This window comes from Carassius auratus, chromosome 24 (genome assembly GCF_003368295.1).
Source record: "Carassius auratus strain Wakin chromosome 24, ASM336829v1, whole genome shotgun sequence".
Lineage (NCBI taxonomy): Eukaryota > Metazoa > Chordata > Actinopteri > Cypriniformes > Cyprinidae > Carassius > Carassius auratus.
In genome coordinates, this window is record NC_039266.1 from 9,828,806 (window position 1) to 9,844,466 (window position 15,661).

Below are 15,661 nucleotides of genomic sequence, written 5' to 3' on the forward strand. Positions count from 1 at the left end.
ACTTATCAAATAGGACCCATAAAAGTTTTATGTACTTGTGGGCTGACGAGGCGTGAACTTGCACGTGTACCACGGTGATTGAAATCAGTCAACTGGTTTCCTTCCCTCCCTCCTTTTTTTACGTTTTCACATGTTTATATAAAGCAGTCATACCTTTTATAACTGATATGATGTCAACATCATTAGTGTACATCACTTGTCATCTTTTTATTAAGCTCTCACCCACAGACTGGGTGTTCCTCTTAGAGATAGTTCAGTGTGTGGCATTTGTGCAGTTGTATTGGGGGAGGTGGAGGTCCTGATGTCTCTAAAACAAGAGAAGCAGAGGGGTCCCATCTGTTTTGTCACTCTCTAGAATTCCTCCCAACTTGTGAGGTACCAGTGAGCGCCCCAGACATGAGCTGCTGACCCCTGAGCTCCCCCACCCTTGACACACAGAAATACTCTCCCCTGGGAGTCTTAAGAGACTGGTAAAGATGGCTAGTATTTGTTTTGCCACCATTAAGTTATTCAGAACAAACTCATGCTGATGACTTCTCAAGGAAGCTACAATTTGTGCACTCTGTTGGACGTTTGCATTTAGGATATTGATGCAAATTGTTCCGTGTGTGATGGAACAATTTGCTTTCAGTTTAGGCAGTTTCCTGAGCGATCATATTTTCCACTCGTTGACTTAAAATAAGAGGAATGATTCACTCAAAACTGCGAAATCATTTTCCGAGGGTGTTTTAGTATCTTTTTTATGCCACTTAAAGTTCAAATAAAAGGTTTAAATTATTATTTTTAGATGCCACAGACCCCAAATATGATAGTACTGTTAGATGTGTGAAGTAACTTATTTTAACCATTTTAATCAGTTTAATTTAATCTTATTTTCATCATATATATGGACCCTCTAGCAATCCATTTTAACCCGGCTCCAGTTGAAAACCAGTAAAGTCAGAATTATTGTCTGTCTTCGATACTACATTTCACTTTGAATGTGGATAAAGTAAACTTGTACTCCGTAGCAGTACATGTGGTGTTTAAAGATCTTTGTCTGTGTATTTCTAATTTGAAATGGCATGATGAATAGAGTCCATACAGCTGTATGACACAAATCTTCATCTCCACCCTAATAATGTAATTTGTGATGACTCGTGACGCCTCATAAGGTGTTTTTATAGATTTTTCTGTCTGAGGTGGTTCCTCTGGGGCAATAACGGTCTGGACTACACAGACACATCTGGGATAGATAGACTATTACAGAATGTGTCGCCGTTGCCAGGGGAGAATTCCTGTGGGCTGGAGACATCGCATTATTTATTTGTTTAAAGTTCTCGCCGGCTACCCTCCTCCCACATCAGTGTGCGCTCCTATTTGGGATGAATGTGTACTCTGCATGGGTTGCGGTTCAGGAACAGAATGTCTCTGGCGTAGCTGAACATCTAGAGTGATGATCTGCACAACACACGACTCCCTCCTCCCCCTGACTACAGTTCTTAAGGGCTGACCAGCAGGGGGAGAGTGGAGCTGTGGAACCTGGATTTGATTCCACTTATCTCGCAAGGGTTTTGACACCATCTTTCGCAGCCTGTTATCATAGGTGCACTTTTTAGATGAGGTACATGCTGCGGATTATCATCTGGATGGAAGCCGTGAGCTGGAGGGGCAAAGTCAACACTCTTGCACAAGATCAGGACGGGATTCCACTGTTTGCTGCTTTTTGAAAGCAGGACATCGAGAGTGGGCAGTTTGAGAAGTTTGTGTGTTTAACCTGTGCTGCATTAAACTGCAATGAGCCTGCCGACAACGGATCCGGTTTCAGAAGTCTGCTGCTTTTGTGGCCATTCTTGCGCTTTGTGCACGAGATTTATTTCCGCCTGCCTTAGTGACTGCTTTAAGAATACCTCATCAGTGCACTGCCTTTATTGGAATGGCAGCCCTGCATAATTTATGCTCTAGTGTGAACGTTTCACCTGCTCAGAGCTTCTGGGATACTTCGCCAGTGACAGCTTCTGTCTGGATGTGAAATCCAGACCTGCTTTGTAGCAGATTTGTGTGTTTTGACTGCTCACTTTTTTTTGTTTGTGAGATTCTCGCTCATATTTCTAGTAGCTGCTAATGTTGGAGTGCAACAGGACAAGCTCCAGATTGACCTCCAGCTGAGCCCCCCGCATCCCCCCCTCTCTCGTTCCTGGGATTAGCTCGTCGTTATTGTTTCTGCCCGTTAGGCAAGATTAACAAATCAATGTGTCAGGTAGGCTGCAGTCAAGAGACAATGACCCACTTCTAACACCCAGGTTTCTCCCTCTCTCTCTCCCCCCTCTGTCTCTGTGCTGTCCTCCCCCTCTCTCCTCACTGTCCAGATCCTTAATTAAAACTCCTCTGCTTGCTAGGCATGCAGTCCTCAGGGATTCTTTCTTTGTTAAATGAAGGTAAACTCAAGTGAGAACGAGCAGCGGAAATCATGTGCAGGTAGTTTCTTGTACAAAGCGTGAGCGGATTGTTTCTTGAAACGTGACGGTAGGAAAAGGCGCAATGCAATTTACTAGTCAAATGAGCGGATTATGATGAGTCTTCTCCTCTTGGGTGGCCAAAGTCAAGTGTCAAGTTCTCTCTCGTCACCTTGCCGTTTATATAAAAAGATTTTCCCGTGGGCTTGTCTGTGCAGAATGCTGCTTGTTTTCACGTAAGGGTTCACGCTCACCAAGCTGGCTCTGTACGCATGCAAATCAAGAGAGATCTGGACACATACTGTTTGCAATAAAAATAGATAATGTCCTTCGCCTGTACTGCTGTTTTCAAGCTAGTCAGCTGTTTGCTGTGTGTTTTGTCCTGAGCATGGCAGAAACTATTGTGTAACTTTCCAACTATATTTCCTCTTGTCAGGGTTGCTTTCGACTGGTGATGCATGAGCAGATAAGTTTGACTTGTAGAAGATATTGTCAGGTTCAGACGGAGATAAAGACTCCCATTTTGCTTTTTGGCAGTGAAATTTGGCACAACACAGACGTGCCTTCAATGTCTGGCACATTTGTGACTGCAGCGCTGATGTGTGAAACACACATGCACAGGGATAGAAGTTCTGCTTGCAAACAAGGAAACTTGAGTGAAAAGGAAGTCTACACACTCTTGTCTAAAGATTAGAGATGAACAATATGAATTGCCTATTATGGGCAACAACTAAAAATCACACATGAAAATATATAAATATAATATAAATTCCAAAAAGTATAATTTTGTTAAAAAAAAAAGGCTACATAAGGCATCTCAATTATGCCGGTCACGACAGTCTGTCTCTTTTTTTTCCCTCAAAGTGGCTTTCTTGCTGGGAAAGCAGTGAAAACTCTCATCCCTAAATCAAACGGTTTCCTCCTTTCCCATTTACTTCCTTCCTTCCATTCTGCATGTTTCAGCAGGAACGTGTCTAAGCTGTGGAGTGCATCGAAAGGCTGAGCCTGAGGTGAACTAGCTTACTGTGGTTTAGAGAAACAAATGAGTCCGCAGCCGCCAGTATCAAATGATGGCTTCATGTAAACGCCACTGTGCTGCACCGGCTCTGACCCTTAAAAGCTGGTGGGCACCATCTAGACTCTTCCTGCCAATAGATTGATTGCTTTTATTGCCCAATAAGCAACCTCTCCACAGGAGCAGCGACAAATGCAGTCTTACATAAACATGTTTACTGTGCCAAGCTGTACACACATTTACTACAGAGTCTCATAAAATGCATTTAGCAGCTGTGTAAAGTGTAATTGGCGCTACCAGTTTTTTTTTGTTGAGTGGGGTAACCTAAATTTTCCCTCCTTGCTAATGTGGCTATGTAATCAACCCCCATCCTAATCAATGTATTTGTCTAAGCGATTGGATTTAGAAGTGGGTGAAGGGTCTGGTAATTGTTGACTTGCACCAGAGGGACGTGATTGATTGCTTCCTGTTTTCCTCACTGCTCAGAGGCAGCATAAAGCGCGGTCAGCTGCTTGTTTGGAGAGTAATGCTCGTAGCCTGCATTTGAAAACCTCACTGGACGTTTAGCTGCTATTAGGACAATAACAGCACTACATTGAACGATAACATCTAGGCACTACTTGCAATATCGGTACCATTTCCATAGCAAAACAAATTAGCTGATGGACAAAGGCAGATTCCATGAAAGTACAACATTCATTTTTGCCCTTTTAGCACTCTTGTAATGCTTTTCTGTGTTTACTTGTTACCCACAGATCACCAAACGATAGCGCCATGAGCGGGGTTCTCAAGAGGAAGTATGAGGAGGTGGAGGAGGACCCGTGCTACTCTTCCTCCTCCCCTTCCTCTCTCTCCTCCTCTGCCTACTCGGAGTGGGACTCAGATGGGGAGAGCTGCTACTCCGACACCCTGGATTCAACCCCCAGCAACCCCAGCTCCCCACAAACATCCTTAAACAGTGAGTTTTCCTGCTTAAATTACTAATTTATTCTCTAAATAAGGTTAAGAAGTGGTTCTTATTTAAAGGAAATACAGTAGTTCACATAAAAGATGTAGAAGAGTTTATTCACCGTAACAGATTTGAAGAAATGTATCATTACATCATTTGCTCACCAATGAGAGTCCAAATAGCCGATACAATTATCACAATCCACAAGTAATCAACTCTAGTCAATCAATTTAAGTCTTGAAGCAGAAAAGAAAAAGAAGCTGTGTATATGTAAGAAAAAGTATGGACTCATTCTGACGGCACCCATTCAGTGCAGAGGATCCAATGGTGAGCATTTGATGTAATGATGTAAATTCTTCAAATCTGTTTTGATGAAGAAACATACTAATTTACATTATGGATGGCCTGAGGGTGAGTAAATTTTCAGCAAATGTTCATTTTTAGGTGAGCTATTCCTTAAACGTGGAATGGTCAACCTCCCATTTCCATTGTTATTTCTCATGCTTAAGGCTTATCTTAACCAGGTGTGCTACCTGATAAGCTGATATTGAGATATGGGAGGGTGCAAGAATAATTGTGTGGATGCAACTAATTACACAGGATGTTTTGATGCATGCCCCATTCACGAGGTCACCTCCTCCAGGCCCTTCATCCAGGTTGTTGGGGTGAGTCAGGGTAGGGAAAGCAAACAGTTGTGAGTTTCCCAGGATGGCAGGGCAGGGAGCCAGCGAGTGTACCATGTGACGGAGACAGAATGAACGCAGATCTTTGTCTGAGCACTGGGCATGAACCCAACACAGGTGCTGAGAAAGGCAGAGGGGCGCGGAGCAGGAAGGCAAGGATGAAGAGGAAAGGAAACGATACGGCTGTCTGCTTGAGTTTATGAAGCAAAGTCAGAGAATGGAGCATTGTCAGGGTAGACGGCATATTTAATTTGAGGGGAATGAGAATAAAGCTAAGTTACAGACATATGGTACCATTCTAAAGCTTGTGGTCAGTAAGTGTTTTTGTGATGTTTTGTCAGGATTCTTTGATATTAGAAAGTAAAAATAGAAAGTTCAATCATTTATTTGAAATAGAAGTCTTCATGAAGGTCTGTCTTTACCCTTTAGATCAATTTAATATATAAAAAAATAATAAAAAATAATTTGACCCAAACTTTTGAACAGTAGTGTACAGTCTGCTCAGTAGCTTGCACGTCTAATATTCACAAACCATGTTTTCTGGAGTTTTTTTGGATGTATTTTCAGTGTTGCACAATGATTGGCACCAACAAACTCAAAAGTACAAACCACTGAACATGTTTTTTGTCTGTCCCTCATTGACATGAAAACATGCCTCAACCCTGACTAAGAACCATATAGTTTCATTTTCTGATCATATTAGATGGAAAAAAAAAGTCACCAGACTTTTTGCATAACTTGTTTACTCTTACTCACCAATACCAACTTGATAATACATGAAGCTGCTTTGATCTTTAAGCAATTACATGGTGTTGTATTTCTGAGATGGTCTTGTCTATATATGAGGGCATATGAGATTTTCCATCAACCCCCCCATTAGATGAGCAAAACATATTTGCACAAGCTTCTAGACAGGAAAACGTGCAAAGGATGAGTTCCCACCATTGCAAGCCTAATATAAACCAGCTGCAGGGACAGTAAGATCAATCTCCTTCATTCCTTCAGATAACAATCGGTGGGCTTGTGGCCCTGAGGGAGAATGTGCTTCTCTCTCTCTGAGGCCAACAGTTGGACATCAAGTATTCCTGCACAGAGGACAAGGAGTTTGAGTAAAAAAAAATGGTTTTCTTGTTTCAAGAAGAGAATTTCTCCCTTTGAGATGCTTTAACCACCGACATTGACTGATTCATTTGGTGAATGCAGAGTTGTGGCTGTTGTTGGAATAATTTGCAAGGAATGTGCAGACAGATGGCCCGTCTTGTATAAAGTTATGAGGTTATTAAATGGCAACTGCCTTGAATGCCCTCACCACTTCTAAAAGCCTCAAACTTCCAGATCATCCAGTCGCTGGCTTGTGATTTTGGATGCTTTACTCTCCCGGCAGAGTTCAGCGCCAAGGGGAAATTCCTGGGTGGATTGTTTGTCAGACACGAGTGAAAAGGAATGCAGTTGTCTTTGCATATGACTGGATTAGACCGAAAACTATTAGCTGAACTATTTGCACATCTGTTCTGATGTTGAGCGGTGGAATAGTGTGCTTGTTTTAGTATGACTGAATGGCACTGAGCTGATTTGCTGTGTGTAGCCTGCCATCTAGTGGCAGTTTAGTACATTTGCAACAATAACGTTAATGTGATCTTGATGTCTACACAAGAGACTCAGCCACTCCAAGTCTTCCCATTAGGCTTGGCACACTTCCTACTCAAATACTCCCCAATGAGATACTAGGAACAGAACTTTCTTTCCCCACCTCACCCCACCACTCTCTTTTTTCTTTCTCAGACATATGCTCTTAATTTTCCATTAAGAAATTCCAAGCATGAATTCCAGTGAATGTATTCCCCCACTGTTTTCCACTTAATGTTTTCTTTTCAAGTCCACCACAAGCCTGAACGTCTTTATATTCATCCTCTCGTTCTTTCTCTCTCTCTTTCCTCAGCCACATCTATCCTGAAGAAGGCCAAGCGCTCGCGGCGAGGCAATGTGCAGTTTGACCAGGTTACGGTCTTCTTCTTTCCTCGCTGTCAGGGCTTCACCAGCGTGCCCAGCCGGGGAGGTTGCACCCTCGGCATGGTGCAGAGGCACAGTGCCCAGCGCCGCTACTCAATAGCGGAGTTTGCCATAGCGCAGCGCCACCTACGGCGAGAGAAAATCAAAAACCGACTGAAGGAGGAAAAACTGGAAGCTCTTAAGCTGAAGGTATTTTTGAGTTTAATTTTCTCAAATTGTTGTCGAACATGAGATGTTTTAAAGTCGTAATCATGTAAATATCCCTTTTCTGTGTGCAGCTTACCAAAAATGGTACCCAGGAGTGCGAAGAGGCTGACCGGTTGACTATCGATGACATCCCAGAGGATGAAATCGACCTCAGCGGAGTAAACTTGGATGACGGCTCCTTCTTGCATCCCTACCCCTCCAAGAGAAGATACGCCATCCTCAAAGCCGCTGGTGTGAAAAAGATCGATAAAGATGAGAAGCGTCAACTGCATGACTTGCGGACGTCGCGAGAAGACTGCGGATGCGACTGCCAGGGCTTCTGCGAGCCGGAGACCTGCAGCTGTAGTTTGGCTGGGATCAAATGTCAGGTGAGCGATTCAGTCCCGACAGACTTCCTTTTAGACAACAAGTGTATCTATGTATATGTTACATTTTTCAGTAAGGATGCATTAAAATGATTTAAAGTGACAGTAAAGTAATTTATTTTATGCTGCTGAAAACTCACAGAACTAAAGGACAGTTTAATATATAAACAGTAATAATTCACAATATTAATTACTGTATTATATTTATGTGATCAAAAAAATGCAGCCTTGGTGAGCATGATACTACACTCAAAAAAGTTAAAGTAAAAAAAAAAAAATTAAAATGGTAGTGTAAATTATCAAACTTTAATGCACAAAAAAAGCTAAATTATATGCAACAAAAACCTTTTTTACACTTATTAAATATTCTTTTAAATTTTGTCTTAAAATACTATTAAAATCAAGTAAAATAAGCTGAAGTTAAATACGTGTCTTTAAAAAGTATATTATAATTCTAAGTTCAAATAGTTAAAGTGCCACATGTAATTGTATTCTTATACTGAATTCTAAATGCACTTTCTTCATATATTAATGTAATGTTTCATGGCTTTGCAGATGGACCATTCATCCTTCCCATGTGGCTGCACTAAAGACGGCTGTGGGAACATGGCAGGCCGCATCGAGTTCAACTCCAGCCGAGTTCAGACCCACTACATCCACACCATCATGAAGCTAGAGCTGGAGAAGCGTTTGGAAGAGCACACCCCTGAGAGCAAAACCCCCTCTGAAGATCTCCCAGACTGCAGTTCTCCAATCCACCCAGCAGAGAGCAGCACCACACCAGACAGACCCACGTTTCACTTCAACTCGGAGCTAGTAGCCGTGGGAGAGAACAGCTGTAGCAGCGACATGACCGATTCGTCTAGTTCTTCAGGCCAGAGCGAGGACTCCGAGTCCGCCGGAAACGCTCGAAGCGAGCAATCGCCGCTAGACGTCGACGAAAACGGACTTACGAGAATCCTAAGCTTTAGCGACACGGACAGTGAGGACTGTACTGTCAGGGAGCGCAACAACAACAACAACTGCGACTACCAGCAGAAAAAGAGTGAGTCCACGGGCTATGGCATCTTCAGCGCGACAGACGACAAGTTCAGCACATCACAAACGGACAACAGCCGCATGGCCATGTCTGAGCTCCTAGACGAGAACGCTAATCAAGCAAACGCTCTATTCAACAACTGCTCCGTCCCCCCCACACCCTCGCCCTCCATCGATCACTCGGCCAGCTACATGGACCTGAGCCTCTCATCCGAATCAGACCTGGAGTTCTTCGACGGCTTTCCTTGTCTTGGACCGAGCTCGTTGTACAACTCCTTAAAGGAGTACGAACACGCGGACAACTTCTTTCAGTTCCAGTCGCCCACTTACCCCAGCCTCCCGCAGGCCGCCGACCCGGGCACGTGTCTCCTGGAGTCTCTGATTGGCTTGTCGGATTCGGTCCCAGAACCTCCGGCGACCTTCACGGACAATCAGATGCTTGAAGATGCCATGAAGCTTTCAGTGATGGAGTCCGTTAAAGTCTAACGGGGGCTCTTCTGTACTAATGAACTAGGGGATTGTAAATGAATGCTATATGTTTTGTTTTTCTCTACTTTATGAATGGAGGCCCTCCATCCCAGGGTATCAATATTTGCATTATCTGCCTTTATGATGTTAGCAAAGCATTAAGTTATTATAACAATCTTTATATTCACTATTGCCATTGCTGTGGCAGCTAACATTTCAGTTCAGAAACAAGTCTGGCCGACTGATTTTTGGATATTTGTACATAAGAACTTCTCACCTGCATCGGTGGTATTATCAACATTTACCATTACTATTAATATTGCTAAGGTTATTTATATGAATCCAGAAGGGGCACCAATGGGAGTCATAATGCTGATTATGTATCTCAGGGACTTTTTCTAGCTTTCAGAAGCAATGCATTTTGACCATCGCTGTTATTTGGCATTTTTTCCCCAGAGAATTTCCACCAAAACAAACAGCATTTAAATGGCCCCCTTTTGGAGGGGCTTCAGTCTCAGTCGCTTTTTGGACTTGAGGTGGTGGTCTGTACTTATTTTGCAAAGCTAGAGGAAGACTCCTGTTTCACAAAACGGCTCCTTGGGATTTTTAAACGGTACACAAAACCCCCCCCCGAGGCTCCTCAGTTAGCACTTTATCTGTGAAAAAATGAACCAATCAGAGCGCAGATGGGTCAATGTCACATCGCCCCCGTCGCCTCTGAATCTGAGATTGTTTTCATGCCATTTTTTTGGTGTTGGATCATCAGCACAAGGTGAAGAAAAGTGAACGGTTTCCTTTTAATTTATTCTACACGCCGCAGATATCACGTAATGCAACCGTGATATCTGTTGACCATTATTTCGAATTGCTTTTATTTATTCGTACCGATCTATTTATTTTTTTTCTTTCTCCGAATGCCAGCTGATATGATCTGAGCCACACTGTGCTCTTGAGAAGTGGAAATAATGCAGCTTGTTCCCGTTTCTCACCTACATAAACCTGTGTGAAGCGCGTCTTTGTTTCAGCTGTGGAGGAAAGGGGCACCAGCTGCAAAGTATTTAATAATCTATTACTATGAAGTAACACTTTTGGTTAAGTTATTTCACGTTTAGCATTTCAGCATTAGAGCTTAATTTATTCATGGTTCGGGCAATAAAGAGAACGAACAGTGTGCTTAACAAAAGAAAAGTTGAGTCTTTGTGCCTGTTAACACGAGGAACCGCTTGAAATGATGCTGTATAACCTACCTATTGATTCAAAATAATCCAGTGACGTTGCCTATGATATAGAGAATTAACATTTTGTAACTATGTAGATTTGAGAGAATTCTAATCTGTTTATTGACAAATTATTTTATTAAGGAATCCACGTTGTTCTTCAAATATCGAAACATTTGTAATATATTAACAGAGCTAAATCTACACTTGAAAAATGTATTCTGGCCAGGCATAAAGTGGGGGTTTACTTGCGATGTAACTACCTAAACAAATTTACCGAGATTGGGTGAACACAACTGACAACATGAACTGTGGGGAGAAATGAAGTAGTTTCAAAAACGTTTTGTTGAAAAAACCTGCATATATTATGCAAATTTATGTTGCCCGTATTCACAGTGAAGAAGTTTGTATGCTTCTGAATGAGTTTTGAGGAAATGAATCGATGTACATATCTGACCATCCAGACTTCAGCTGTCGGTGCAGAGATATTTGACTCGATAGGAGCATTTGCATGCAACACCCGTTCATTTGTCTCAGTACTACATGCATTTAGAGCAAAAAATGCACAATCAGAAATGTATTTGCTTCATTTTTGCCTTCATGTGCTGTTCTTGAAGCGTTCATTGAGTGCAGCTTCTTATTCCCTTGTAAAGATGCATCACCTCATCGCCATGAAATGGAAATGATTGGTATTTATTAGTCATGATTGATGTATGTTTTGATCTCTGATGCTTTTCAAAGTGTTTCTTACTTCTGCCTTTTGTTGTATATATTTTCTGCTTCAACGAAACTAAAGACAAAACCAAGCTGTTCTTTTATATTATATATTTTCACGCTTAACAGTTTAAAGCTGTTCATTTCATTCAAGTCATTTGACAGTAGTTTGTCCCTTCAAAATAAAAGTTAAGCTTTTTCTTATATCTGCCATTGTTTGTCTTGTTCTTTTGTGTATGCGAGTGCATGTTTGTAAATCAAAAATATGACCACTGAGTCCTACTATCATACAAATATATATATTTAAAATAATTATTAGAAGTTACCTTAAAGGCCAGTCTTTGAATCAACACCAAATTTGCTTGGAAGCCATAAACATTCTAACACTCCTGAAGTTTTCTTGCCATTATAAATGTTCTGTTTGTAGTCTTCTATTGTCTACAGCAGCACCACCTACAGTGAGACCAGTTTCTGAAAAAAAAAGTGATTCCTTATAAAATAGAAAAATTCTCAAATTGCAAACTATACAAATACACCGCTTTGTCATAAAAAACAACCAAATGGTTTAATTCTTTAGTGAAATTCAAAACATCTTCACACATGATACATTGCCACTTCTTTTTAAACGTTTTTATTTCAATAAATACATGTAATTCACAAGACCGAATTCACATGTGTCCAAGAGTACTGAAGCTAGACCAACGTAGCTGTCCTTTAAACTGCTCTGAAAACACAGACTCCACCACATCTGACATCAGATGTGAGCTGATCTTAAAAAGGAATAACTTAAGAGTTCAAGGTGCATATGAGTCAAATAAGGGCACAATATATATATATTTTAATAATAATAATAAAAAAAGAAGTGTTAACTGAAACCTGTGTGAGTGGTCAAATGTAACACTCCATGCTGTTCTGTTGCCCTGCCAACAATTTTTTTTTATCAGCTCACATTGTAGGTCAAACTAATAGGGAGCTGCTGATTATTGTAAAAAGGTCCGACCTTCACCACGGTATAGCTTATAGTTCACAAACATGGAAATTTTACTTCTTGCACCCTTATTTTTAAGTCATTCTAATACTGCAATCAGCATCTCAAATACCTCTTCAACATCATCTTCTATGAAAAACACTGACAATAAGAGTTCTGGAAAAAGTATTTGTGGTCTCGAATTTTGTTTTCGCAAATTGTGATCATAATACAGTACAGCTTACAAAATAATTTGGAAGTGGAGATATGGAATTAATACAGAATGGTCTCCATTTTTTTCATTGATTAAACTGGGTTTTATTGTTTACATGCTAAGTATCTAGTTACCAAGAAAGTCTCTCATTTATCATAACCGAACCAAATATGTAAATCACATTGCTAATAAACATTGCGAATTCTGTACTGTACCGATCAAAAGTAACTGGACTACGTCTAATGAACTGCCAAACTGGCTTTATAAACCCATCACACAGTACTGAAAATCTGAGGTTTGCATATTATTAGGCAGAAGTTTCATTGTACATAGTTGCTGCATAAGAATAGAGCCAGTGCTTGAGGATCAGGCTGTAGCCGAAGCACATGCTCATAAACAGCTCCAAAAACCAAAGCGGAGAATGCACTCTCATTATGCTATGGCTTTACAAATGCTGGCGCTAAAGCTGCTCAGACATGCTCAGGTATTTGGACGCAGCAGCGGTCGACTGAATCCTGAATCTTCCTCATTTGAATCTGGATTTGAATCGCTGTGTTCACACTACACACAAATCCGATTTCGCTTTTAACCAGTCTTTTAGGAATTACATTTTTGTGACCGAACCGCTGATGAAATCTGATGTGTACGATGCCATGAGACTTTCTCATCCAACAACTGAGTGTAAGGGGCTGTTCACACAAAGCATGGACACTAATATTGTTATGCAACCCTCTACACCAAACAAGCACCACCCCCAGTCCAGTACTTATTAGTTAAAATGACTAATATGTATTTGAACATGGTTATCAAGTTTATTTCTAATTACTGAGGCTCTATTTAATAATACTTGAGTATTATAATATTGACTGACTGATTAAGAGTGTACTTTCAGATATTTAAAAAACAGTACCATTTTACAAACATTTATATATGTGTGTGTGTGTGTATATGTATGTGTCTGTCTGTCGAGTAAACGAAAAATATTTACTAGCCAATGGCGATTCAATTGCCAAGGTGTCCGTAGAGGGTTGTATTAACTTCATAGTTATAATTCTTGGAGTGAAAAAGAGGACAACAATTTTAGCCTTGGTTCATATCATTCATGACATCTCTTAAGCTTTAGATCAAATGAGACATTTAGGAACCCATACTGTCTGAAAGCTCTGTCTTTGAAGTGATGCCATAGAAGATCTATTTCGGCTTCCCGAACGAACCTCCTGAAGGACATTTTTTAGAAACTAAAGAAACTTTTTTCACTTTGAAAGAACAACGGAAAGCATCCGTGGATGTTAAAGGTTCATGGAATCACAGATGCCAATAAAGAACTATTTTTAGAGTTTATATAAGGAAAGAGATAGAAATATTGACTGGTTTGTCAGATTTTACCATTTAGACTGAGAAAAAAAATCTGATTTCACACCAGATATGGATATGATTAGGATCGGGTTTGTAAACAACAGATTTCATGGGTTTTCTGTTGTTCACACTTACAAAAACCAAAACCGGTTTGAATACGGATTTGCCAAAAAATCCTTCAAATTGATCGGACTTCCTCAAGACCTGATACTGGACCACTGGACAAACATCTGATCCAACAATATGCATCTGAACACATATCGCCATTTGACAGTCAATCACTGAACAGACAGAATGATTATGAAGATGAAGAACGAGAAGACAAGGTTTCAAAGTCCTTCTCCAAATGCGTTTTATCAGTCCACCCAGTGCTCAGACCTCACTGCTGACGGGGCAATCTCAGGCACTGAATTTACATACATCTGTCTGGAGGAGGCTGAATGTTCTCGTACAGCTCCTTGAATACCATCCGAATCACACTGACGCCTTCAAACTAACCAGAAGGGAGTCGTTAACACCATTTCGAAGAGAATTCTTCACAGATTTGTTCAGAAAGACCATGTGAGATGTGAATTATGATCATACAAGTGCAAGCGACTGCCTGGAGGCTTTACTGTGATACTGCGTTGCATAGTACTGATATCAATTTGTGCTTGTGTTACGTCTTTGATATAATAATCTTGGAATCCAAGATTGGATACAGAGAAATGTCCTCTCTGTTTCTCATCTAGCACCATGAGATGTCTTCCATACGCTTCGACAGCAAACACTACACAATGTGTGTTTGCTGTGAGTTTGAACAGGTGACATTGAGATCGGTGAGCGCAGCAAGCCCCTGAAAGCCACACGGAGCACGACAGGCACGCGTCGCACGCTGTCTTGTCATGGAGGAGGACCCCTGACAGGAAGGCACGTGGAGGCAGATGTCAGGGCTCACGTTCCTCAAATGTGCATTTCCTGTAGCGAGCGGGCAGGCGGGGTTATTGCTTTGAGAGTGTTTCCGGGGCAGCTGTGGCTGCAGTGTCCGCGGTTGAGCAGGGGCTGGTTGGGTGGCTCGGGACGGGGTATGAAAATGGGGCAGGAGCGGGTACGAGCGTGGCTCTTGTGGCCTCCTGCGTGACAGATGAGCTCGCTGACGGTGCCCAGAGGAGCCAGATGCCGCTGCCGGCGCTCCAGATGATCCTCTTTGTATTTAATTGAATACCAGGTGAGGAAAATGAACACAAAGCCCACAAACTTGAGGCTGGCGGCCAGGCCGAAGTACACGAAGCGGAAGGAAGTGACATCGTACTCCCAGCACGAGCCGTGAATGCCGCAGTCCTGCTGCCAGAGCATGCAGGTGGTGTCAATCACCGCACCAAAGTAGATTGGTGTGGGGATGTAGGCTGCAGACATGGAAAAAGAGAAAAATTGTGGTAAAAGGAAGATTAAATTGTTTACTTCCCATTTGCAGTCACTTTGTAGTTCTGTAAGCTTGAAATTTGATGCTGCATTTGTTTCTGTCATTTTATCTAACGCAAATGTATGATGATGTAGTTTACGTTTAAGAACACAAGGTGGTGCTATATGAAAAGCTCTGCTGCAGCGTTAAACAAGGCTGATGGCTTTCATAAAGTACACTTTTAAAGCTTTGCATTCTTTAAGTAAATCAAGCATTTATGACTCACCCAGAGTTCTTAGTAGCACAAACTGCATTCCTAAAGCAAACGGTCGTTCTTGCTCTTCTACTGACCTACAAAAGAAAATTACTTTATTGTATTCTTTAATACCATCTGCTACTAATTGCATGAATTGTCACATAAATAAATTATGATACACTACCATTTAAAAGACTTAAAGAATTTAATTATTTTTGAATAAATGCTGTTTAAAAAAAAAATTAAAAAAGCTTTCTATGCATCAAATAAGCCTGAAAAAAGTACAGTTTGCACAAACATATTGAGCTGCTGTTGTCTATGATGAAAATTAGATGTTTCTTGAGCAGCAAATCATCATTTTAGAAATTTAAGACTCGGGGAATGGC

The 15,661-nt window shown here is 41.2% G+C and overlaps 2 protein-coding genes across 4 annotated transcripts in view; one reads left to right on the forward strand and one right to left on the reverse strand.

The window, feature by feature from the left end:
* The window catches only part of LOC113042253 (cysteine/serine-rich nuclear protein 1-like), a 12,990-nt gene extending 1,685 nt beyond the window's left edge, over positions 1–11,305 (forward strand). The window contains exons 2-5 of the mRNA XM_026200929.1: positions 4,206–4,408; positions 7,022–7,281; positions 7,371–7,667; positions 8,220–11,305. Of these exons, the coding sequence (XP_026056714.1) occupies positions 4,225–4,408; positions 7,022–7,281; positions 7,371–7,667; positions 8,220–9,188 (1,710 nt within the window). The 5' untranslated portion in view covers positions 4,206–4,224 and the 3' untranslated portion in view covers positions 9,189–11,305. The remainder of the gene's footprint in view (positions 1–4,205; positions 4,409–7,021; positions 7,282–7,370; positions 7,668–8,219) is intronic.
* Positions 11,306–11,382: 77 nt separating this feature from the next.
* slco5a1 (solute carrier organic anion transporter family member 5A1) overlaps positions 11,383–15,661 on the reverse strand; it is a 42,779-nt gene continuing 38,500 nt past the window's right edge. For all 3 annotated transcript variants that reach the window (XM_026200927.1, XM_026200926.1, XM_026200928.1), the window contains 2 exons: positions 15,306–15,370; positions 11,383–15,023 (listed from right to left, as the gene is read on the reverse strand). In XM_026200927.1, coding sequence (XP_026056712.1) covers positions 14,581–15,023; positions 15,306–15,370 — 508 coding nt within the window. In that variant the 3' untranslated portion in view covers positions 11,383–14,580. The remainder of the gene's footprint in view (positions 15,024–15,305; positions 15,371–15,661) is intronic.